This window comes from Lampris incognitus, chromosome 8 (genome assembly GCF_029633865.1).
Source record: "Lampris incognitus isolate fLamInc1 chromosome 8, fLamInc1.hap2, whole genome shotgun sequence".
NCBI lineage: Eukaryota > Metazoa > Chordata > Actinopteri > Lampriformes > Lampridae > Lampris > Lampris incognitus.
This window is the reverse complement of record NC_079218.1, coordinates 23,729,220-23,754,269: the sequence shown is the minus strand read 5'-3', so window position 1 is coordinate 23,754,269 and position 25,050 is coordinate 23,729,220. Positions and strand designations below refer to the sequence as shown.

The window sequence follows — 25,050 nt, the reverse complement described above, 5'->3', positions numbered from 1 at the left end:
AGGGGATTTTTCCTGTATTTTCAAGCTCTCGGACGGATTCCACCACTTTTTGTTTTGTAACATGGTGATGGTAATGATAATTCCAATCCATCATAATTTGGCAAACTGCATTTTGGATGTGATTTTTATATATGGTTTAATGTAGGTTATTCTAAGTTGAGTTTGTTTGCAAGTCTTGACCTTGACCTTGCAGAGTAGGAATGATCTTTGACTGAGGATAGTGCCTACTCGAACTGTTAAGAGTTGTATGTCTCCGAGTATGACCCCCCCTCCCGCCCCCCAATTTGGCTTTTAAGCCCTGGGGCTTTATCTTAATTGTCCTACTCATACGATGGTGAACTGTAGAAGTCAAAATAGCAGTTGTGATAATGTCTGCACTTGCTATGTGTGATGACTGAGAGATGACAATGCAACAGTCCTCTATCACCAGGGCCCACTAACCTTGGCACACCTGAGGACAAATCACCATCGCTGTGAATACTAGTCACACATTACAGAGATGACATGGAGATATGAGAGAGAGACAGCCAATTTACCTCACATTCCTCATGTATCAGCAAGACTATACTATAACACATCAAACTGCTGTCTAGTGTCCTCAGCACTGTAAAACTGTTTATATCATCTGCTTTTTAAAGAAAGGGAAGAACATCACATATCAATTTCAAACAATAAAAAAACAGGATTTTTTATGTTATTCCAAATTTTTTAAAATGACATCATTTTAAACATGCAGGTGACTGTAATTCTGAAAATTTTCTGATTGCACAACTAATTTTCTTCAATAATGCTTTTACCATAAAGACAGGTTGGTGATGATAGCATAACAATTTTTTTTTTTTTGGCACACCTGAGTTTTACTTTTATGTAACCGATCCCTTTCAGGAGTAAAGAAACCATTTTTATGTGATTGGTAGAATGTTGAAGAATTGGTAGATTGTAGAAGGAAACTTTGTAATATTGCTTGAGCATTGTATATGGTTTCTCATGCCTGTATTTTGCAACCTTTTTTTAATTTTAAGAGATGTGTTTACCATGATGAAACTGATGCAAATGTATACTAATTGAAACCCATTATTTTGAACACAGTAAATCCACATCTTAGGCTTTACTCTTAAAGGTTTGGTCTGTTAGGTTAAATGGTAAAGTCTTCAATTATGTATGGTGTCTGCTAGACCTGCCAACTTGGCAGCACACTCTGGTTTGGCAATGGGAAGCATGCCAAGCCAGGCACCGAACAGCCCCAAAGGGCCACTGCAAAGACCTTGGCAATTGAAACCTACCCACTTAAAGCCATTAGTGCCCCAGTGTTTACGCTCCTCTTCCTTTAGCTAACAAGGCATGGATGGCTCCCAAACAGAAGTGGTAATGAGGTCCTAAGCAGCTCCCAGCTTCAGACACTGAGACGCTGGACCGGAGAGGGTCAGCTGGGTAGGGTGCAGGGAACTATGGCACTTGGAGGCCCCCACCCCACTGTTGTCAGCTCACATGGGGATCTTAAGGCGAATGTGATCCTGACACATTGTTCTAGCACGCATAATAGAGCCTTTTCACAACTTCCCAGGAGAGACCTGGGAGCCTGATCTTAAAGTAGTTACTTGACATGGGTTTGATGCCTCTGCCTCTCCACTTTTATCTTACTCTCTTATTTAAGAAAAGTTGCCCTATGACTCATTGCTACCGGTGGCTCTAAGCACAATTAATGATGTAAAGACTTGAAATAACATTAGGTCCCACTGATTGATCGCCGTAAGGATCAAGGATGGGAAATGCTTGGCTAATTGTGATATCACTTCCTTAACATCAACAAAATCTCTTGTCTCATTCAACTCCACTCCTTTCTGTTTTACCTCCAGGATGGTCAGGCCAGGCAATCCAGTTATTGTGCTCCACCTCCTCAGCATATTGGCACAAGGGGGAGGTATGATACTTTTCTTTACAGTCACTCATCATGAATAATACCACCTCTCCCACCACTAATCCGTGATTATTTCTTTGTGAGCTGATGTCATATTTTGTCCAAAACATTCTACTGTTTGAGCTTGACCAGTATCACTTCATCATCCTCCTTTAGCTACTACTCAGGATATTCTCTACCCCTTTGGATCCAGCCATCGGGATCTAGAGACCCCCAAAATGGATGATGGGAGTTCTCCAGAAGTTGTTCTGCTCATCCCATTCATTTTCTTCAACATACCCTACCGGTCCATTTTTGTAAGCCTTGATCAAAGCCATCATCGCGGCATTATCATTAGAGGGAATCCAACAAGGATCCATTTTACACTTTATTCATGTCTGGGTTATGATGAGTGTATAGTACACTGCATAATGGTGAAACAAATCTTAACTTTTATACTTTTATGCTGACAGGTCAACAACAATGGTGTGATCTCCTTCAACGTGCAGGTGAGCCAATTCACACCAGAGGCCTTTCCTCTGAGTGACAGTAGGTCATTCATTGCCCCCCTTTGGGCAGATGTGCACAATGGCATACGTGGAGATGTGTACTACCGTGAGACCACTGAAGCAGAGATACTAGAGCGGGCTACTCAGGATGTCCGCAAGTACTTCAAAAACATGCCTACCTTCACAGCCACCTGGGTTTTCATCGCAACATGGCACCAGGTCACCTTCTATGGAGGCAGCCAAACAACCCCGGTAACGTACACAACCTACCTGACTTGTAATTGCTGTCAAACTTTCTCACGGCTGCGTAGAGCGGACCTGGTGACCAAGCAGGGATTGTTGGTGTTGTTAATATTCAAAGATTACTGGCTCTTTGCTCACCTTTTTGTAACTTATAACTTATGGTAGCACTGAATAATGTTGTGCTCAAATGCAATTATGAGAATAGGAATTGTGTTCATGGGGCATCCGGGTAGTGGTCTATTCCATTGTCTACCAACACGGGGATTGCTGGTTCAAATCCTCGTGTTACCTCTGGCTTGGTCAGGCATCCCTACAGACACAACTGGCCGTGTCTGAGGCTGGGAAGCCAGATGTAGGTATGTGTCCTGGTCGCTGCACTAGCACCTCCTCTGGTCGGTCGGGGCGCCTGTTCACGGGAGAAGGGGAACTGGGGGGACTAGCATGATCCTCCCACATGCTACGTCCCCCTGGCAAAACGCCTCACTGTAAGGTGAAAAGAAGCGGCTGGCGACTCCACGTGTATTGGATAAGGCATGTGGTAGTCTGCTCTGCAGCCCACCCTGGATCGGCAGAGGGGGGGAGCAATGACCGGGACGGCTCGGAAGAGTGGGATAATTGGCTGGGTGTAATTGGGGAGAAAAGGGGGGAAAATCCACAAAAGAAAAAAAAAAGAATTGTGTTCATGTATTAAAGGTTTGGTTCTAAAAGTTGGTAGTTTCTCTTGAGTCTTACAAGGTCCATTCACTTGCTTTTACCCTTAGTGAAATTATTTTATTTCATCTTACATTAAAAGGTTAATACATTCCAGACCGTACTGATCTCAGATGGTGTGACATTCTTCTCTATGTTCAACTATGGAGAAATCACATGGAGCACAGGGACAGCCAGCGGAGGAGATCCTTTAACAGGACTGGGTGGGACAACAGCACAGGTATCCTAGTCATGATACCCCAAGGTCAAGGTCATGACCAACAGACTTCTTACCATGTTCTGTTATGAGAAAATGCTAATAGACGTGTTTAATAATAGATGTTTCACCTCACAACCTCACACCTCTCCCCTATTCAGTCAGGTTTCAACGGAGGGGACATCGGCCACTTCTTCAATCTGCCAGGGTCACGCTCAAATGACATAGTGAACATTGAACAAACAACCAATGTAAACCTTCCGGGGCGCTGGCTCTTTCGTATAGATGCTGATCTGATAGATCCTGCCAATGGATGCAGCTACAATGGCAAGTTCAAAGTTTGAGAAACACCTCTAATTTTGTCTATTTTTTTTTCTTCCTTTGCTGGCATAGGGACATGAGTTATATCACAAGTAAAGTAACTTCACTCTTCTAACTCTAGTTACAAGGGTAACAATGGCCATGCTATTTTATTATGGAATATGCTTTCTTTCTTTTTTTTGAAAAAGGAATCCCCTTACGGTCATCCTTCCATATTGCTTTGAATTTCTTGAATATCAACACTGCAATGAGGAGAGGTCTCAGTGCCTTAATAATTTCAACCAAGGTTTTAATAATTCAAGGTCCTGATGATTTCAACTAAGGTCTTACTTGACCCATTTTTCATTAAAAATTAATAGTTTTGGGGCATCCGTGTAGCGTAGCACTCTATTCCGTTGCCTACCAACACAGGGATCCCAGTTCGAATCCCTGTGTTACCTCTGGCTTGGTCGTGCATCCCTTCAGACACAATTGGCTGTGTCTGTGGGTGAGAAGCCGGATGTCTCTTGGTCGCTGCACTAGCGCCTCCTCTGGTCGGTCGGAGCACCTGTTCATGGGGGAGGAGGAACTGGGGGGAATAGCGTGATCCTACCACGCACTATGTCCCCCTGGCGAAACTCATCACTGTCAGGTGAAAACAAGTGGCTGGCAATTCCACATGTATTAGAGGAGGCATGTGATAGTCTGCAGCCCTCCCCGGATCAGCAGCGGGGGTGGAGCAGCGACCGGGATGGCTCGGAGGAGTGGGGTAATTGGACGGGTACAATTGGGGAGAAAAAGGGGGAAAAATAAAAAAAAAGAGAGAATAGTTTGGGTGCCCCTGGATCACATCTGGTAGAGCGCGTACCACATATCAAGGCTGAGTCCTTTCGAATAAAGCAGAAAATGCTAAATAAATAAATAAATAATAATTTTGATAAATGTTCAAGCAATAATTTTATCAGAGGAGGTGGCACTTTTTTTACAACATAGTAACTAATTAAACAAAATGCTTTAACTGTTTTTATAATGCCTGTTATGTGTGTTCATCTATACTACACCCTCTCTAGGTCGTTTTTATAGAAGAGGTGAAATCTTTTGGCTGTCTGACCAGTGTTCACAGCGATGCCGGTGTCTAGATACAAACAATGAAGTCCTTTGCCAAGAGGCTCCATGCGGACAACTGGAGAACTGCGAACAACAGGAGGGAGCCTTCTACTGCCAGCCTACCCGCACTAGCACTTGCGTTGTATTTGGTGACCCCCATTACCACACCTTTGATGGCTTCCTCTACCATTTTCAAGGCACCTGCTCTTACCTGTTGGCACGGCCCTGCTGGGAGGTGGCAGGGCTGCCCTTCTTTAGTGTGGAAGCCAAAAATGAGAACCGCGGCGCAGCCTCTGTGTCTTGGCTCAGAGATGTCACCGTGGAGGTGTACAGTCACCGAGTCACACTGCCCAAGGGCAGTCTGGGAACTGTCCAGGTCAGAGTCTATCTTGTATTTGTCCCGATAAAAGGTGAAGCCTAAATTTGAAAACTGCCTTCACTTTCAATTAAATGGAATTTTGTTTGGGGCATCTGGGTAGCGTAGTGGTCTATTCCGTTGCCTACCAATATGGGGATCGCCGGTTCGAATCCCCGTGTTACCTCTGGCTTGGTCGGGCGTCCCTACAGACACAATTGGCCATGTCTGCGGGCGGGAAGCCGGATGTGGGTAGGTGGCCTGGTCGCTGCACTAGCGCCTCCTCTGGTCGGTTCGGGGGAGAGGGGGAACTGGGGGAAATAGTGTGATCCTCCCATGCGCTACGTCCCCCTGGCGAAAGTCCTCACTGTCAGGTGAAAAGAAGCGGCTGGTGACTCCACATGTATCGGAGACATGTGGTAATCTGCAGCCCACCCCGGATCAGCAGAGGGGGTGGAGCAGTGACCAGGACAGCTTGGTAGAGTGGGGTAATTGGCCGGATACAATTGGGGAGAAAAGGGGGGGGGGGTTATGTTGACAAAATTACATTTAATTGTCCCTGTTGTGGATATTCCACTGCTCCTCTCTTTAGGTGGATGGTCTGATGAAAACCCTGCCAGTCCAACTCCAGCATGGTGCCATCAGAGTCTATCAGTCCGGGGTTGCTGTTGCATTAGAAACAGACTTTGGACTGTTGGTAGCCTATGATGGCCAACACTATGCATCTATCTCCCTACCAAGCTCCTACTTCAACAACACTTGTGGTCTTTGTGGTAATTATAACGATGACCCTGCTGATGACCCTGTGCTGCCTGATGGCTCGCTAGCAGAGAGCGTGGTAGAGCTAGGCGGCAGCTGGCGAGCAGAGGATACAGACTGGAGATGTACTGACGGCTGTGACCAAAACTGCAGTGTATGCGACGCAGTTACAGAAGCCTTTTACTTTCGCTCTGACTACTGTGGCCTGATCAACAAAACTGATGGTCCCTTTAGGGACTGTAGAGCCGTGGTTGACCCTACAGCTTTCGTCTATAGTTGTGTATATGATATGTGCAGCAACAGAGACAACATCACCACACTCTGTCAGGCTATTCAGGCCTACACACTGGCCTGCCAGGCCTTGGGTGTCACCATACGACCCTGGAGATCTCGTAATTTCTGTGGTGAGTTCAAAACATGACTCTGAAGTATTAATCTGTATTAAATTCTGTGTGCTGAATTATTTCTGATTGGCTCTACACAGCTCCTCCAACTTGAAGTGATTTACCCAGTTATGTTGTAGGATCTGATATCATTTCTTCTTTTTATTGGCTCTAAGCCTTGTCATGTCCAGAGTTTAGCCACTATGAGGTGTGCACAAGTGCCTGCCCTGCTTCCTGCTCGGACCTTACTGCTCCCCTGTACTGTGCCCATCCTTGCACCGAGGGTTGCCAGTGTGACACAGGCTACGTCCTGAGTGGCAGCCGCTGTGTGCAGCATGAAGATTGTGGCTGCGAGCGGGATGGCCTCTACTATCCCTTAAATGACACTTTCTGGGCAGGCCCCAGCAGTGAAGGTGGGGAATGTACGCTCCGATGCATCTGTGGGCCTGCCGGGGAAATCTCTTGCTTCAACGACTCCTGCAAGGAGGGCGAGGTGTGTATGGCTGAGGTGGGCTTACTGGGCTGTTACCCTCGTAGGGAGGGAATGTGCTCCATCGCCCAGAACTCAGTGCTGTCATCTTTTGATGGCACTTTTCTGCCCTTCCCGGATGACAGCTCCTACTACCTCCTTAAGCTATGTGTCGCAGCACCAGCTAATGTATCAACTGTGGAGGTGAAGATAGGCAGGCGACTGGTAAACAAAGGCCCCACTTGGATAAGGCCTGTGGTTGTAAGGGTGGCCTACCTGGAAGCCCAAATGGGAGGGTCGGATTTAGAAACAGTGAAGGTTAGTATTTTCTCCACTGAGCCAAGTCAATATTTGGGTTGAGTTGGTAACCCAAAATTTTTACTGGCATTTTTTGCCTTCCAGGTGAATGGAGAAGTGGTGGCGCTGCCATATGTCCACCCACTGGAGTTGATGACAATCTACAGAGCCCCAGGCAATGCCACAGTGGTGGAGTCCAGTGGTCTGCTACGTGTCCATTACACACGCCAGGGATTTCTCAACATCTCACTCTCAACAATCTTCTATAATGCCACCTGTGGTCTGTGCGGTGTGTTCAACAGCAACACCACAGATGACCTCCGCCTCCCCAGTGGACGTCTAGCAGAGTCCACCGAGCAATTCACAGAGGGCTGGCGGGCCATTGCAGATGACCTCACCTGCAATGGCGACTGCGACGATCTCTATCGTATGTGCACAGACTTGCGTCTCTACCAGAGCCCCTGGATGTGTGGGAACATCAATGACCCGGGGAATAGTTCTTTCCTGGCATGTCACGCAGCAGTTAACCCATCACCGTTCTTCAGGAACTGCCTTTACAACATGTGTGTGAAGGAGGGGAACCGTTCAGCTCTATGTTCATCACTGCAGGCTTACGCCTCTGCATGTCAGGATGCTCAGGTGGGCCTGGCTTCCTGGAGGAGCGCCACTAACTGCCGTGAGTGGATACTGCCTCTATTACAATGTGTCTATGCTATAATAATGCATAAGGAGTAGTTCAGATTTTTTTAAGGCTTGTCTTATTTTACATTAATGGGTCACTTCCACTTTCAATCAGCCATCCTTTTCTTCATACTGCACATGCAGATCCAGCATGCCATCAATAGTTCTATGCAATTGAACATGTTAATATGATGTACGAATTTGAATGGTCATCCCGTAAATGTACATTCATTTATATTGTCAACTCCCTCTTCATGTTCGCTTTGCTGGTAAAGACTTTGGTAATCGCTTGTAGACTGTGTTTCAGTATCACAATAGACCCTTTTATGACCTACATCATGCGTAGTATGTGCGCGCATTTTGGCAGCAAAAGAGGCAACTTCTCCATCTCCAATCAATGCGGAGTGCAAGTGGATTTTTGATCGATTGATATTTACCTTTTTAAAAAGTCATCTTGTTGTGTTGTAGATGCCAGAACAGGTCTAGCAAAACTGAAGGTATTAATTTTTACTGCATTCCATCGGGTAAAATACCGTTCAATGCAAACAGGCCAAGATTGTGGCTACAAGCAATAAAATGAGTCTAGATAAATATATAAGTGGCTGTCAAAACAAATAGAAGTTATATTGTAGCATAAATAAGAGGTTGTAGCATACAATTGTATGGTCGCAAATAATAAAATCCATTTTTTGCTGCCAAAATGTGCGCGCATATAAAATCACATGATCACTGTGTACCAACTGTAAAAGGGTCTATAGGAAATGATTGCTACCAACTGTAAAAACCTAAATCATTCTTTTTTTTTCAATTTAAGTGGTGAATTTTGAATTCATCACTCAAATTTGCTATGATAGACTGCTGTAGCATCATGTTAGCTTTGGCTGAACCATGGAGCGCTTTTTTTTTTACACTGAAAGAGGATGGTGGATTAGTCCCCCCATTAATTGCATAAAATAGTAATAGACTTCCAAAAATTCCAAACTATTACTTTAACTAATATTTCCTCTTAGTTTTCTACCCTCCCTCCATGCTTACTTCTATCTATCACCAGTGAGGACTTCCTTTCTCTCTTCCTTTCACCTCTTGTTTCTACTACAGCACTGCCTTGTCCAGAAAACAGTCACTTTGAAGAGTGTACAAGTGCATGCCCTCTGACCTGTGCCAACCTGGATGAGCCCATGGAGCCCTGCCCTCTGCCATGCCAGGAGGACTGCCAGTGTGAGGAGGGATTCGCACTACGGGACGGCCTGTGTGTGGCACGCAGTGACTGTGGCTGTATGAGCCAGGGGCGCCAGCTGGCCACCAATCAGACGTTTTGGAGTGACTGGGAGTGTCAGGAGCGTTGCTACTGCAACGGCTCTGACAACAGTGTGTACTGTCATTTCACACCCTGCCACCCTGAGGAGTACTGCCAGGAGAGCGATGGCCTCTACTTCTGCCAGCCACGCACCGAGGCCCTATGCGTGGCAGCAGGTTACGGGCACTTTCTGCCATTCGGTGGCGTGCCGTTTGAGTTGCAGAGCTCCTGCACTCTAAGAATGGCCACCACCAGCTGTGGGGTAGAGGGTAATGGGCAGGGAGAAGAGGCTGCGGACTATTCAGCGGTCACTGAAACTTCTGGTACCTTCCCCAGATTTAAACTGGGAGCTCGTAATGAGGAAAGAGACACAGGCCAAGCAATCTGGGTGAGAGGCTTTGTTCTGGAGGTCTACGATTATGAGATCGAGGTGTCTCAAACCTATAAGAACACCATCACAGTGAGTATATAAAGAATGACAAAGTTTTACAACAACAAAAAAGAGTTATGTCTTAAAATTGTTGTTACCCTAGAAAGCACCTGGACAAGGAACAGCAAGCTGACAGAAAATTCTACTGGATTCTCAATTCTTTAATGACCTATGAAGGTCATAGTTGTATTTGTAGGGGCAAGTTATTTCTAATCAAGCTGATAGAATGACCAGGCAGAGGGTGAATTCCTCTTTGATTGGCTTAAGGTGGATCTGATTTCAATGGGCATCCTTTCACACACTGGATTTGGCTCAGACCAAACCCTAACCCTGAGTGACATTTGGAATAGGTTCACAAACTGACTCAAAGATCTGAGCTGAAACAGAAATCACACAGTCATACCAGCACGCACACACACACACACACACACACACACACACGCACACACACACACACATAGATGAACATGTTCGTTCATTCACACTAACTCATTCTCTCTCTCTCTCCCTCACCATATTGTCAAGTTATATGACAAATACCCAGAAATGCAATAACATTTGTTTGATTGTGGAGCTAAAGAGGCAAAAGAATGTTGGAAAAAGGTTTACAAGTGTGAGTTAATCTCTCTCTGTCCAGGTGAATAAGGAGCGTCTGTATCTTCCTCTAAAACTGGGGCCAGGGAAAGTCAGCATCTTCACTTCCGGCATGCAACTAATTCTGGAGACAGACTTTGGACTGAAGGTGGCCTTTGACTGGAACACTCTTCTCCTGCTCACCATACCCCGCAACCTCTACAACACCTCTTGTGGCCTCTGCCAAGGCATACCTTTATTCTCACCCACTTTGACAACCACTGACTATGGCATGTCCTGGGCAGAGAGGGACACCTTCTGCCAAGTGGGTTGTGGAGACTCGTGCCCACGTTGTGGCATGGCAGAAAAAAGCCTGTCCAATGATGCCCCACTTATGGTGGCAGACGCAAACATGAATGCTGGTGCTGAGGAGGTGGCCGATGAGGGCAACACAGGCATGCGTTTCCACATTGGTGATGGGCTGTATGTGTTTGTTGAGCCAGAGGCTGTGAGGCTGTGTGGGCTGATTGCAGACCGAGGAGGTGTGTTTGCACGCTGTCACAGCAAGGTTGCGCCAGCATTCTTCTATCAGAGTTGTTTGCAAGACACATGTTTGGACCAAGGAGCTCGGGACACCATCTGTAACTGGCTGCAAATCTATGCCAGCACCTGTCAAATCCAAGGAGTGCCTGTTTTTGGCTGGAGGAGTGACACACCCTGTGGTGGGTACACAACCTTGGTTTAGCTTTCATATCTTCATGTGTTTTGACTGTTGCACATGTGCAGCTGTCAGGGTCTTGCCTTTTAAGACTCATGATCATGTACATTCTCATTTTCATAAATTCTGTATCTAGCTTGAGAAAAAGAAATATTCGCAAATTGTGGAAGCTGCAACAAATTCACGGCACTGCACTTCTCTACCTGTATGAGACCAACGTCAAGGAGGGCATATATGAAAATAATGTTTTCTGACTTTTGGGATAGTGAAAACTTGCAAAGACCTTTTGTTAAATTATCAAAATAAGTTAATGGCTATAGTAGATAGTCAGTAATTAAAATGGCATTAGTAAAGAAATAATGAAGAAGGTCCAATAATTAGCAATGCCTTTGTCATTATGCCTGCTCCCAGTCCAGAGCTGCCCACCAAACAGCCACTACTCCAGCTGCATGTCAGTGTGCCCACCCCAGTGTGCCCCTGCCCGTGGCCAGAGAGATTGCACCCAGGATTGTGTAGAGGGATGCCAGTGTGACCAGGGCTATGTGCTCAATGGCAAGAGTTGCATCTTGCCTCAAAATTGCGGCTGCTACACTGACAGCAAGTACTACGAGGTTAGTGTTGCTTCTGCAATCCATGAGAGAACTCCTGCCTTTATCCTGGATAAACTACTATTCGTTATAGTAGATAGGAAACTGCTCATTTACAAGCTAAAACAAGGATCCATGCCGTGTTTGAAATATAATACAATGAAATATTATAAAATAGCTGGTTAACTACATTTGGTGCCGAAGGCCCTGTGATGGCCTGGCGGCCTGTCCAGGGTGTCTCCCCGCCTGCCACCCAATGACTGCTGGGATAGGCTCCAGCATCCCCACGACCCTGACAGCAGAATAAGTGGTTTGGATAATGGATGGATGGATGGATAATATAAATATAATATAATAATGAAATATGAATATGAATGGAATATAATCCATTATCATACAGTTTACATACAGTTTACATACTAAGTTGGCAAACCCCCTGACTCTTTCTGTCTATTCATGTTAGCCGAAGCAGCTGTTTTGGAACGGTGACTGCACCAAGCGTTGCCAATGCATCGGGCGAAACCTGATCCAGTGTGACCCGCGCCGCTGCAAGGCAGAGGAAGAGTGCACCCTCCGCTATGGTGTGAGGGGCTGCTTCACACGACGCTCCCAGCACTGCGTGGCCTCCGGTGGTGGGGTCTTTAAGACCTTCGACGGGGCCTCCCTGCGTCTCCCCGCCTCCTGTTCCTTCGTCCTGTCTACCAATTGTCACAAATTACCTGACCTCTCCTTCCAGCTTATAGCCAACTTTGACAAGTGGAGCACACCTAACCTCACCACAATCTCCCATGTCTATCTCTACATCAATGAAGAGAATATACTCATCTCTGGCAGCACTGTCAAGGTCAGCATTTCAAAGGTCATGCAGGGATGCTTTAGTCACTGATTATTGATTTGTTTTGACAAACTTGGATTTTGTGTGTGTGTATGCACCAATGTGTGTCTATATGCAAGGCTATGCATACAGGATGCAATGCATGCTTTCACGTATTTGATTTCAAACCAAAGTACCCATGTGTCGTATGCTATCAATATCTGTCAATAGTTCTTTCTTCTCTTACCTATTTTCCCCCCAGGTTAATGGCACACCGGTATCGGTACCCTTTGTCACAGGGCTGATGACACGTTTGTCTACTTCAGAAGGCTTTCTCGTCATCGATACACCCCAGGACATCCAGGTACGCTACAACCGCTTCAACACGCTCAGCATCACCATGGGTCAGCGGCTCCAGAACAAGGTGTGTGGCCTGTGTGGGAACTTCAATGGAGACCCCAGTGACGACTACATCACCTCCAGGGGCAAACCAGCTGTCAGTGCCCTGGAGCTGGCCCAGAGCTGGAAGACCAATGGTATGCAGAACAGGTGAGGCTTGACAGAGGCATGGTGGTACAGTATTTACACTATGCTTCTTTAGGAACAATTTGGAGGCCTTTCTCAAAAATAGGTTTAGATTTAATCTACGACTTCTTCAGGAATCAGGGACACTTTGTCATTTCATTTCATGTACGCAAGTACGTGAAATGAAATGAAATATCGTTTCCTCCAGCCCACAGCAGTACAACACAAAGACAAAAACACATATCTAAAAACTACAACACATATGATCAAACTACAAAAAAAAAATCATTGCCGGGATGACTGTTGGAACTGCCGGTCTGCATGAGCTAGCAGTTAGCTTAGCCTGCCCCGCTTCCGCATCCTGTCAGACCGCCCTCGGTGTTTCCTCCACGGGCGCAGCTCCAGGCAGAGTCATGGTCCCTGGGCCCACCAGACGCAACAGACCAGGCTCACCCAGCCGATCCAACGCTAGCTCTCCTAGCCAGATACCTTCAACACAGCTCCCCACACTCCACATGACAACACTAAAAACAGTCAACGCTAGGTGAGGCCGCCGCCAGACCGCCCTCGGCGTTATCGGAATTGCCAGTCTGCATGGGCTAGCAGTTAGCTTAGCCCGCCCCATTTATAATATTTATATTATATATAAAATATATTTATCTTATTTTTTATAATATCATTCATTTGTAATATAACCTTTAGGTAGTCATGTGCACAAACAGTTCAGTGTAGCAGCTATGTTTTTGTCACATATCCCCTCAGAAAAGATTTGGGGTGAACTTTTTAAATTTTCTCACACTATACATCAACTGCTGTGATGGCCTGGTGGCCTGTCCAGGGTGTCTCCCCTCCTGCCGCCCAATGACTGGTGGGATAGGCTTCAGCATTCCCGCAACCCTGAGAGCAGGATAAGAGGTTCGGATAATGGATGGATATACATCAACTGTCGAGAGATCAGTTATGATAAGAATTGAATATCTGAATATCCTTAAAGGGGAACAATCACAATGTTAAATATTATCTCTCTTTATATGTTGTGGGGATAACGCTTCGTCATCAGTGATAACACTGAGCAGTCCTCTGTGTGTCTCTGAAATGCCAACAAAATACTGCAGAATAGTGTCCGTCAGTGACATCAAGGGTGGACAATCTGAATTGCTGTCTTTAAATGGCATTCGGTTGCATTCGCTACAACAGCTGTATGCAGCATTGTTAGCCAAATTTTCTTATGCAATGTAGCAAATTTTGATGTTGCTCTCTGAAGGTAATAGCAAACCGGAAAGGAAGGGTTGTAGTTTCCAAATTGTGAGTTTTCAGCAAGTTTTCACACGATGTGAAAACTTGATTCCCAGTTTGCTGACACACTGCATTGTTTAAGAAAATGTGAATATCAATGCTACATACATTGGTGGCATGATGGCACAGTGATTAGTGTGTTGCCTCACAGCAAGAAGGTTCTGGGTTCAAACCCCGGAGTTGTCCAGCCTTGGGGGTCATCCCGGGTCATCCTCTATGTGGAGTTTGCATGTTCTCCCCGTGTCTGTGTGGGTTTCCTCCAGGTGCTCCGGTTTCCTTCCACAGTCCAAAGTCATATAGGTCAGGTGAATCAGCCATACTAAATTGTCCCTCGATGTGAATGTGTCCACCCCGTGATGGCCTGGCGGCCTGTCCAGGGTGTCTCCCCAGCTGCCATACAATGACTGCTGGGATAGGCTCCAGCATCCCCGTGACCTGAATTCGGATAAGTGGCTTGGATAATGGATGGATGGATGGATGCTACATACAGCTGTATAAGAAAATGCAAATAACAATGCTACATTATAGAGCAGTATGCAACATTGTCATTTGCCTTTTCTTATTCATTGCAGCCTATTGGCAAACAAGAGAGCAAGGTTCACAGATTCACACCTTCACAGCAAGGTTGGATTAGTACCCATAGGAGCCCCTGGGCACTGAAGCTCATACCTCCACCCCACACACACACACCATGCACACGCCACGCCCACCCCATGCCCCAACCATCAAACCCCACCTTAATTATTTTGAGCTTCCAGTCAAGCTGGCATGTCAAATCCACCAGACCATAATCACACACCTATTGGTCAAAAGCTGAATAACCAGGCCAGCTGAGCAAGTACTGCCATTTCACTCACAAATCACAAGACAAGGAAACAATGGATTAAATCATCCCAAGGCAGTGTATGACTCTAGTCTATGGTAATATTTGTGTTCATGGAAACCACCCAAGCAGACAGCACACCAGTTATTACTGATACATAATAATGTGACTGACTAGGAATAGGCTTACAACAATGCCCTCCTGAGGTCATCACACAGCACAGCTGAATGCAGGTTTCAAAATAAGGCTCACTAAGTGAGCTAGGCAACGTCACACAGAACTGCAAAAACCAACATATAATGAATTTGACAAATTGATTCCAATACAATATAGCAACATCACATCACAGTGATTTTCTTTGCAAACTCTGTGATCAAGTCCTCAAAATCCAGATCCCTCACAAGCTCAGACTTCTCTATCTTTCTGTACCCCTAGCAGAGAGACAGTGTGTCACTGCTGGAGCTAAAGACTTCCAGGCCAACGTTTTCGGCCGCAACCGATGGTAGACACTTCCAGGCTATCGTTACTGCTAGCTCGACATCCTCCATCGGAACGCCCTCTTCTTCACTTTGTTTTGCTTTTTTGGAAAAAAAAACAGAACTACTTGTTAGCGAGACATTTTTTTATTGTGGCCACTTCTTTCATTTCCTTTCCATTTCTTTTTTTTTTCTTTCTGCAGCCCCATTGGGCTTTTGGTTAACGCCGTCCATTTTCTGCTGTTTGGCAAATTTTCCCGTGCACTTCTCACTGATACAACCTAACTGATAGTGGATCAGGTGAAAATTAATTCCACTGTTTTTAACCTTGACTTGGTTTAGGGGACTCAGAACACTGAGCTGTGTTCTGAGCCCCCTCCTTTTCTCCCTCTTTACGCACGACTGCCTGCCAACTCACCCTTCAAATGTTATAGTTAAGTTTGCAGATGACACCACAGTCATTGGCCGTATCACCAACAATGACGAGACGGCGTACAGGGATGAGATTCAGCACCTCACATCATGGTGTACTACCAACAATCTTGTCCTCAATGTGCAGAAGATGAAAGAGCTGATTGTGGACTTCAGGAGGTCTAGAAGCTGCAGCCACTCCCCCATACACATCAATGGGGTGGAAGTGGAGCGTGTTTCCAGCTTTAAATTTCTTGTAGTCCACATCAACGAGGAACTTTCATGGACATCAAACACCCAGGCCCTTGTGAAAAAGGCCCAACAATGCCTGCATTTCCTGAGGAGGCTGAGGAGCGCCCGTCTATCCCCCAAAATTCTCACCAACTTTTACCACTGAACCATAGAGAGCATCCTGACCAGCTGCATCTCAGTGTGGTACGGCAACTGCACCTCAGTAGACCAGGAAGCTCTGCAGCGGGTCGTCAAGGCGGCCCAGCATATCACCAGTACCCAGCTCCCGGCCATAAAAGACATTTATCACAAACGCTGCCTTTGAATGGGTCTCAGCATCAGCAGAGATCCCACCCACCCCAACCATGGACTGTTCTCCCCCCTGCGCTCTGGGAGGCGCTACAGGAGCCTCAGAGCCTGCACTACCAGGCTCAAAAAACTGCTTCTTTCCACAAGCTGTTGCCCACCTGAACCTGGCTACCCACTGAATGTCTGTAGATATTTTTAAAAATTTTGTACTCTTGCTTTTTTTAACTTATTTTTAGCTTTTGGTCTTCGTGTGTATATCTTATACTGTGTTTGCTGTGTTTGTGTGTTTTTCTTGCACTGTTTGGTGAAGCCACAGCCCTCATTTCATTTTTAACATGTGCCTGCACATTGTTTTTAATGACAGTAAATTGAATTGAATTGAACTGAATAAGGATGGGTGGAAAATGCTCAACATTCTCATTGTTGAACTGCTTTGGTAGCTCTCAACAGATTATGCATCTCATAATCTTTTGAGAGCTACTACCAGAGCAGTTTTGCCCCCTGGCTGCGCACGTACCCAGTACTGTTTGTAAACAGGACACCTGTCTATGGATACAATGTATTGCCGCTTGCTCACCAGTCACCACTTACCCAGCCATCTCACCAATATAATAATCAATCACGAGACTTCATTGTCTTGGAAACAACTTTCATTTCTTTCTGATTAGATAATTATCAAGAGAATGGGTCAAGCTTTGTGTCATATATCTGTGGAGCCCAACATAAAAAAAAAACGTGTACTTTTTTTTCCTCCCATCACAGAGGCTTATACGCCTTTGGGCACATGCCCAGGTTGCCCATATGGTGGATCCAGCGTAGCTTCACAGATTGTCTGCCAGTGACATCACTGGCTGACAGTCTTCTGCATAATTTTGGTTCAGAGGCATGCAAAAGTCTGCTCCGTATTGTATATCTGTTGATGGGGTTTCATCCCTTTCAACATACTGTATATATAGAGATCATGTTGACAATTATGATTTTTTCCCTTTCAATCAATTCAATAAATAAGTGCGTAATTGTAAAATGATAACCTCTTCTCTCTAGTTGTGATGAGACCCAGTACGTGGCACTTGCCCAGTCCTGTGAGAACACAGCAGTGCTGGGGCTTCAGGGTGAAGACAGCTGCCAGAAGCTGACCCAGATGAAGGGCTTTTTTCAGCCCTGCCACGGTCTGCTGGATCCCCGACCTTTCTACCAATCTTGCTACCTGGATGGCTGCTACAATCACCGCAAGGCTCAAGTCTGTGGCTCACTGGCAGCCTATGCCGAGGCTTGCCGCTCCCTAGGCATCCTGACCACCAAGTGGATCACCCAAGAGAACTGCTGTAAGGCTATCGCCAGGCACCAGCCTCCTGATAGCTGCACGGCACAAACACATGGCATACAGCAAATTACAGTGTTAGATATCACAATGTTAGCCAAACACTTATATAAGTGGTTAGCTGGATGTCTTGTGTGTGACAGCTAACATTGTGTTTGGGCCTGTCTTTAGCAGAATGGATTTATGACCCCTGTGCAGGAGAGATCTGTACAAACAATACCTGTGAGCAGGAGAATGGAGGGGACCTGTGTGGCTGTCCAGAGCTACCCAGCAGCCCCGGGGGTGAGTTAGTACTGGGCAGTATGAAAAATATTATTATGGTGATAATCATAGGGAATTTTACACAATATCGATTTACATCCCAATATCCGCTTACGTTTGCAAAAATACCATACTTAAGAATTCAGCTGAGGTTCATCACATCAAACTGTTTAGTAATGTAAAATAAAATATGAACTCAAAACTGGTTTTCAAATAACACTCCCTCAAATATTTCAGACCTCATTTTGTGCTTAAATCCAAGAGAAAATTCCCCTTCACCTCCAACCTTATCTCTGTCTATCTGCAACAGGGATAGCACATAAAAAACACCTGCAGTTGTCCCTGCATCTCTGGGGCGGCAGTGAATCCATGTTTTTTTCTGGCCGCCAAGGGATGTATCGCAATGACAGTTGGCAGCTGGAAAAACTAACTGCTAGTCTGGGTTTCTCATACTCTAATCTATTCTAATGGTGGCCCAGTGGTTAAGCACTGTTGCCTCACAGCAAGGAGGTCCAGGGTTCGAATCCCAGGCCATCACAGATCCTTTCTGTGTGGAGTTTGCATGCTCAGTGTGGGTTTCCTCCGGGTGCTCCAGTTTCCTTCCACCATCAAAAAGATATGCATGTTAGGGTTAATACTCCTGTCTGTGCCCCTGAGCAAGGCAATGGAAAGAAGAACTGGAGTTGGTCCCCGGGCACTGCAGCTGCCCACTGCTCCTATATAATAGGATTGGTTAAATGGCGAGAACAAATTCATCGCAAGAATCCAATGACAAATAAAGTGGCTTAGCTGCTGTTAAAAAAAACGCATCCTTATACTCTCTACTAACCTAAATGACATCCCACAACACTAGGATTTTATGGATGACAATACAGAGGCTTACACACAATGTATTGCGGTACATGTAGGCGCTGGTGGAAGGACCCTGTGAGCAGGACAACTCTGATTTCACCGTCAGTATAGCACACAGTGATGACTTTATTGCTTCAATCAACTACATTACTTACTCATCAGTGCTGATTGCACATACATGAAACCATTGGTGAAATTTCTCTTTAAATATAGGTAATAGATTCTCATTATCTTTAATTTAGACAAAATTGTGTATTACAATATGACAATATCCAAATTTCCTCTCGATACAATACCACTGAAAGATGATAACAATAATATTGAATTGCCCAGCTCCAAGGTGAGTGGTTCGCATTGGGGAGGTACAGAAAAAAAGGGGGTAGAGGTAAAGGATGATAGTAAGGAAGTTTTGAGAAGAAAAAGGCTGATATTCAAATGCTAGCCTGTGAAATTGTTAATGTTATTTCTTACACTTCAAATGAATGTCACAATGCAATTTGTGCACTTTTGTTGCGTCACTACTGTGGGTCTTTTTATTTGTCCTAGTGGATGACGACATCATCCAGGCAGAAGTGGTCTGTAAGCATGCACAGATGGAGGTGTCCATCTCGAAATGTAAACTCTTCCAGCTGGGCTTTGAGAGAGAGGATGTCAGGATCAATGACCAGCACTGCCCCGGCATCGAGGGAGAGGATTTCATCTCCTTCCACATCAACAACACCAAGGGACACTGTGGCTCCATCGTACAGGTCAGGGAGCTAATATCAATGCACATCCTGCTGCATGAGTGTTCAGTGTTTTTTCTAAGTTTATTTCAGTCCTTGTGACTTTATATTGTTTTTAAAAGTTCTTTTAACTGCCTTTTTGCATTCCCTCTCATCTTGTCTAAAATCTCACCCACCCAAGGACCACATTGGAAATAAGCTTGTGAACCCTATTGTGCTATCCTTGATAATTTTAACATTTACATGTCTTTTGACTCCAGTGTTGTTTTACATTTTAATGATCAAACACATGTATGATACGTTTTCATAATTCCTTTGACCTATATGCTAGTTCCATATCTGGGTTTAAGTCAGTCACCGATTGCCAATTGATTGTATTTGAAGTTGAATTTTGTAAATGTCTGGTCATCTCTTTGACAGTCCAATGGCACGCACATCATGTACAAGAATACTGTATGGATAGAGAGTGTGAACAACACCGGGAATGTCATTACAAGAGACAAAACCATTAATGTCGAGTTCTCCTGTGCTTATGAACTGGACCTCAAGATCTCTCTGGAGACAGTCCTCAAGCCCATGCTCAGGTAGCCTAATATTGAATATGTGCAGTGTCATGCTATATGCATGCTTAGACAGATAGTTAATACAGCCATGTGCAGCATCTGGAATAAGCTCTTTCAGCTTTTAAGAAACTGCAGCAGTCAAGCATGTCCTTCTTCCTAAATTATAGAATTTTCAATCACTCACTCACTCACTCACTCACTCACTCACTCACTCACTCACTCACTCACTCACTCACTCACTCACTCACTCAATCAATCAATCAATCAAGCAAGCAATTAATCAATCAATCAATCAATCAATCAGTGTCACCCTCTTCCTTTTCTCCTTCTTATCCATCATGGTCCAGTGTGATCAACCTCACCCTTCCTACTCAGGAGGGCAACTTCATCACCAAGATGGCTCTGTATAAGAATTCCTCCTACCGCCAGCCATACAGGGAGGGTGAGGTGGTGCTCAGCACACGAGACATACTCTTCGTCGGGGTCTTTGTGGAGGGTGCAGATGAAAACCAACTCATCCTCATCGTAAACATGTGCTGGGCCACACCGACCCGCTACAGCAGTGACCGGCTTCGCTATATTATCATAGAGAGAGGGTAAGACAAATAATTGGGTATTTATGAATAATGTATTTCCAGACTAACACGAGGCTTGGATAGCCAAGCTGCTGGTTGAAGTTTACTGACTTGTTTAACTATGGAGTCTTTGACGTCATATGTTTCGTATAAAACCTTGTTTCTTAGTTCGGTTAGGTTTTTATTAGCATAAATTTGACCATCCTTGTCTACACTGTTAGACAATTATTGTGATACTTACAGTAAATCACTGGCAGCTAGTGGCCAGTAAGTTACTGTAACTATGCCCACGGTAGATTTGTGTATTTATTATTACAGTAGTGGTGCTATTGTTTTGTTCAATTTTCAGATTGTTTTTTAGAGTTTCTAAAAACCTATTTTCTTTCTCTCCATTCTCCTTAATTCAGCCCCCCGCCCTACTCACAAAACTATCATCTTATCTTGTTTACTGTACAAATTGTAACAGACACAGGCAAACAACAGTAACATTGGAAACCACAAAACAGTGAACCATTGGGTCTATTCCGTTGCCTAACAACACAGGGATCGCTGGTTTGAATCCCCATGTTACCTCCAGCTTGGTTGGGCGTTCCCTACAGATACAATTGGCCATATCTGTGGGTAGGAAGCCGGGTGTGGGTATGTGTCCTGGTTGCTGCACTAGCGCCTCCTCTGGTCGGTTGAGGCGCCTGTTCAGGGGGGAGGGTGAACCAGGGGAATAGCGTGATCCTCCCACACCCTACATCCCCCTGGTGAAACTCGTCACTGTCAGGTGAAAAGAAGTGGCTGGTGACTCCACGTGTATCAGAGGAGGCATGTGGTAGTCTGCAGCCCTCCCTGGATCAGCAGGGGGGTGGAACAGCAACTGGGACGGCTCAGAAGAGTGGGGTAATTGGCCAAGTACAACTGGGGAGAAAAGGGGGGGGCAGTGAACATTTTAATACAGCTGTAACATGAACAATACATAGTAAATCACTAAAATGCCAAAGCCACTTCCTCAGTCAACTACAAGTCAATATATTTTAGGGGAACTCTGCCAAGTTGAAGTGGTACTGTTCGACATATAGTGAACTTTCTAATATCACATGGATGTACATAAAAACAAAAGGAACACAAAAAATAGCAATGACAAATAAGAACTTTTGTATAACCTAAACATGGTGATTTAATAAGTTTGGGGATGGTTGGTGTCAGTCAGAGTCCTGAAAATAAAGATAAACTCATGTGGCATGTGGTCTGGCTACATAATAACGCATCCAGTTCACATTCTAACTGGAGTAGATTATTTAGTCCAGCACTGCTTCACTGCACAGGGGTGAACCAGGTTTAATTTAAACATATGTAGGGTTGACTGGGCTGAACCAAGCTAACAGAAGTGCAGTTCTGAGAGTCAAAACCAACAGAAAGGATAGCAGAATGAAAGACAAGCAAGATGGATTACTTGAATTAGAACAGAATAAGATTACTACATATCATCGTGTGTGTATCAAATAATCATAATAAGACTTTTTTTCTACAATTTGCAGAACACATTTCTATCAATGAGTCAATATTTGCTATGAATAATCAATATATCAAGAAATAATCCTGAATCTTTTCTATTCCTGTCCAAATCACATAGGCAATGGTTAAATCTTGTTCGATGTCTTCATCAGGGAAAATAACATTGATGCATTGCATTAATGTTGATCCCCTATTCTGCAGGTGTCCAAACATCAAGGACAACACCATTGGTATGGCGGAAAATGGTGTATCTCTCACCTGTCGCTTTCACATAACTGTCTTCAAGTTCATCGGAGACTATGATGAGGTCCACCTCCATTGTGATGTGTCCCTGTGTGACTCAGAGACAAATGCCTGCAAAGTGGTGAGGACCTTTTACATTTCTGTTTTACATTAACTCATCTGGGGGATGCATTTATCCAGAGCAATTTACTAAAGAGTCAGCAATTAGCAGATAAATTTGAGTGCTGCCAATTGGTGTCATGGAGTGTGTGATGTTCAGTATTAGGGGAATACACCTTTAAGGACACAGGGAATTATGGAATAGTAAAACAGAGCAGCCACGGGAGCGGGAAGGGAGACGAGGGTCAGTCAGATTATGTGCACGTTATGCATGGAGCAAAATAAACATGCCGAAGTTCCACGGCTAATTCAGAAACGGTGTTATCATCTGTGAGAGTGAAAAGTAGGTCATTACAGAGTGCTACGCGGTCATCATCTGATAGCCACGAATGTGTGACATATATTGTAAGTGTGCCTTCATGTAGGAGAATGCCAAATATCAGTAAAACAGGCAAATTGTCTCCATAAGAGCATAAAATGTCGTGTACAAGTAGAAGAGAACCACCATGGTTTAGCAGTAATCTATAGATAAAAAAAAACATTGTGGGCGTCCGGGTGGCATGGTGGTCTATTCCGTTGCCTACCAACATGGGGATTGCTGGTTCGAATTCTCGTGTTGCCTTCGACTTGGCTGGGTGTCCTGACAGACACGATTCGCCATGTCTGTGGATGGGAAGCCAGATGTGGATATTATTCCTGGTCGCTGCGCTAGTGCCTCTGGTCGGTCAGGGCACCTGTTCGGGGGGGAGGGGGAACTGGGGGGAATAGCGGGATCCTCCCACACGCTGCGTCCCCCTAGTGAAACTCCTTACTGTCAGGTGAAAAGAAGTGGCTGGTGACTCCACATGTATCGAAGGAGGCATGCAGTAGTCTGCAGCCCTCCCCAGATTAGCAGAGGGGGTGGAGCAGCGACCGGGACAGCTTGGAAGAGTGGGGTAATTGGCCAAGTACAACTGGAGAGAAAATGGGGGGGTGGAAAGTTGTTTAAAAATGACTGTTGACCTAAGTCCACAGGTTATTAATCTATCTATATTGCACTCACAGAACTGTCCACACAACAGGAGGATGTACTCAAAGAACAGTGAACATAAACAGCACATACTTTCTGTGGGACCCATCAGAAAAAGAGGTAAGATGGGATCTGTGTCTGTGTGGGCAGGTCTGTTCGTTTGTCTACATGCAAATGCTTGTGAGACTCTTCAGCATGTGTGCACAACGATATGGCATGTTGCCCCCTCCCCCTAAAAAATATTGAGAAGGCAAAATCTCATTGTGGGGTATGCTGCAGTTGTGTGACAGCGTTTGGACACACACACACACACACACACACACACACACACACACACACACACACTAAAGGAACTAAACTTGAATAGACTTTAACTAGATTTCTTAGACAACATTTGGGAAAAATATTTTGCTTTTGCTGAACAATTTTCAAATTTCTGTCATGTTCCCAGGGAATTTACTCTTTTGACTGTAAAACCTGATGTTTTCTTCAGAATCTGACTGGTGTGAAGTAAACAATGGTGGCTGTGAGCAGATCTGTACCAGTAAGACCACTGGGCCTGTCTGCAGCTGTGTGACTGGGATGCTGCAAAGAGATGGCAAAAGTTGTCGGGGTGAGCAGAAATGTGTGAACACATAAGCATAAGCACAGATATACTAGCAGAGGTACCTGGCGTTGCTCGGGGGAAATGTTCTCACCAAAACAACCAACATGATCTGATCTTTACGATATAATCGATGATGAAATGTAGGATAATTTATGATATGATACATGTGATAAATGAATGTTATTAACGAAAATTATCAAACGTCATAATTTTCAATCTATTCATCAAGCTTCTTTGCCAATGTTTGTATTAATGGCTCAGTGTTCAAGCGCCTCGGGGTAAATCACGTTGTGTGCCTTCAGGCTAGCGTTGACAATGTTAGGTGTAGTGCCTCATTTGACCACTGGAAGGATTTGCTGGAAGTCTCCACAAAGCATCGTTTGAACGCATCTTTTGCATCATCTGATCTGATCTGATCTGATCTCATCTCATCTCATCTTCAGCCGCTTCAGCGGGGTTGGTTCATGGTGACAGCAAGCTAAGTAGGGCACTCCAGACGTCCCTCTCCTCAGCAACGCCCTCCAGCTCCTCCTGGGGGATCCCAAGGTGTTCTCAGGCCAGATTGAACATGTAGTCCCTCCAGCGAGTTCTGGGTCTACCCCGGGGTCTCCTCCCAGTTGGCCATGCCCAGAAAACCTCCAAAGTAAGGCACCCAGGAGGCATCCTAATCAGATGCCCGAACCATCTCAACTGGCTCCTTTCGATGCGAAGGAGCAGCGGCTCTACTCGAAGCTTCCTCTGGATGTCCAAGCTCCTCACCCTATCTCTAAGGCTGAGCCCAGACACCCTATGGAGGAAACTCATTACAGCCGCTTGTATCCGTGATCTCACCCTTTCGGTCACTACCCAAAGCTCATGACCATAGGTGAGGATTGGAATGAAGATTGACTGGTAA

The 25,050-nt window shown here is 45.1% G+C and overlaps 1 protein-coding gene across 1 annotated transcript; it reads left to right on the top strand.

The window, feature by feature from the left end:
- The first annotated feature begins 1,857 nt into the window (after positions 1 to 1,857).
- On the top strand, positions 1,858 to 24,187 carry tecta (tectorin alpha). The gene is made up of 23 exons (XM_056284246.1): positions 1,858 to 1,921; positions 2,075 to 2,214; positions 2,371 to 2,658; positions 3,443 to 3,580; positions 3,718 to 3,883; positions 4,927 to 5,339; positions 5,911 to 6,481; positions 6,637 to 7,247; positions 7,332 to 7,902; positions 9,006 to 9,473; positions 9,510 to 9,664; positions 10,272 to 10,929; positions 11,337 to 11,536; positions 11,976 to 12,356; positions 12,589 to 12,875; positions 17,442 to 17,722; positions 17,890 to 18,000; positions 19,378 to 19,580; positions 19,977 to 20,140; positions 20,467 to 20,715; positions 22,399 to 22,561; positions 23,584 to 23,668; positions 24,042 to 24,187. Exons 1-23 carry the CDS (start codon positions 1,858 to 1,860, stop codon positions 24,185 to 24,187), a joined length of 6,513 nt encoding a protein of 2,170 aa, XP_056140221.1.
- The last annotated feature ends 863 nt before the right edge of the window (positions 24,188 to 25,050 follow it).

What these genes read in the sequence shown, in the direction of transcription:
- tecta (XM_056284246.1), top strand. Translation starts at nt 1,858, where the DNA reads ATGGTCAGGCCAGGCAATCCAGTTATTGTGCTCCACCTCCTCAGCATA. An exon ending in GAGGAGTGACACACCCTGTG is followed by an intron (nt 10,930 to 11,336) that starts GTGGGTACACAA and finishes GCCTGCTCCCAG; the next exon opens with TCCAGAGCTGCCCACCAAAC. An exon ending in CTGACAGCAAGTACTACGAG is followed by an intron (nt 11,537 to 11,975) that starts GTTAGTGTTGCT and finishes TATTCATGTTAG; the next exon opens with CCGAAGCAGCTGTTTTGGAA.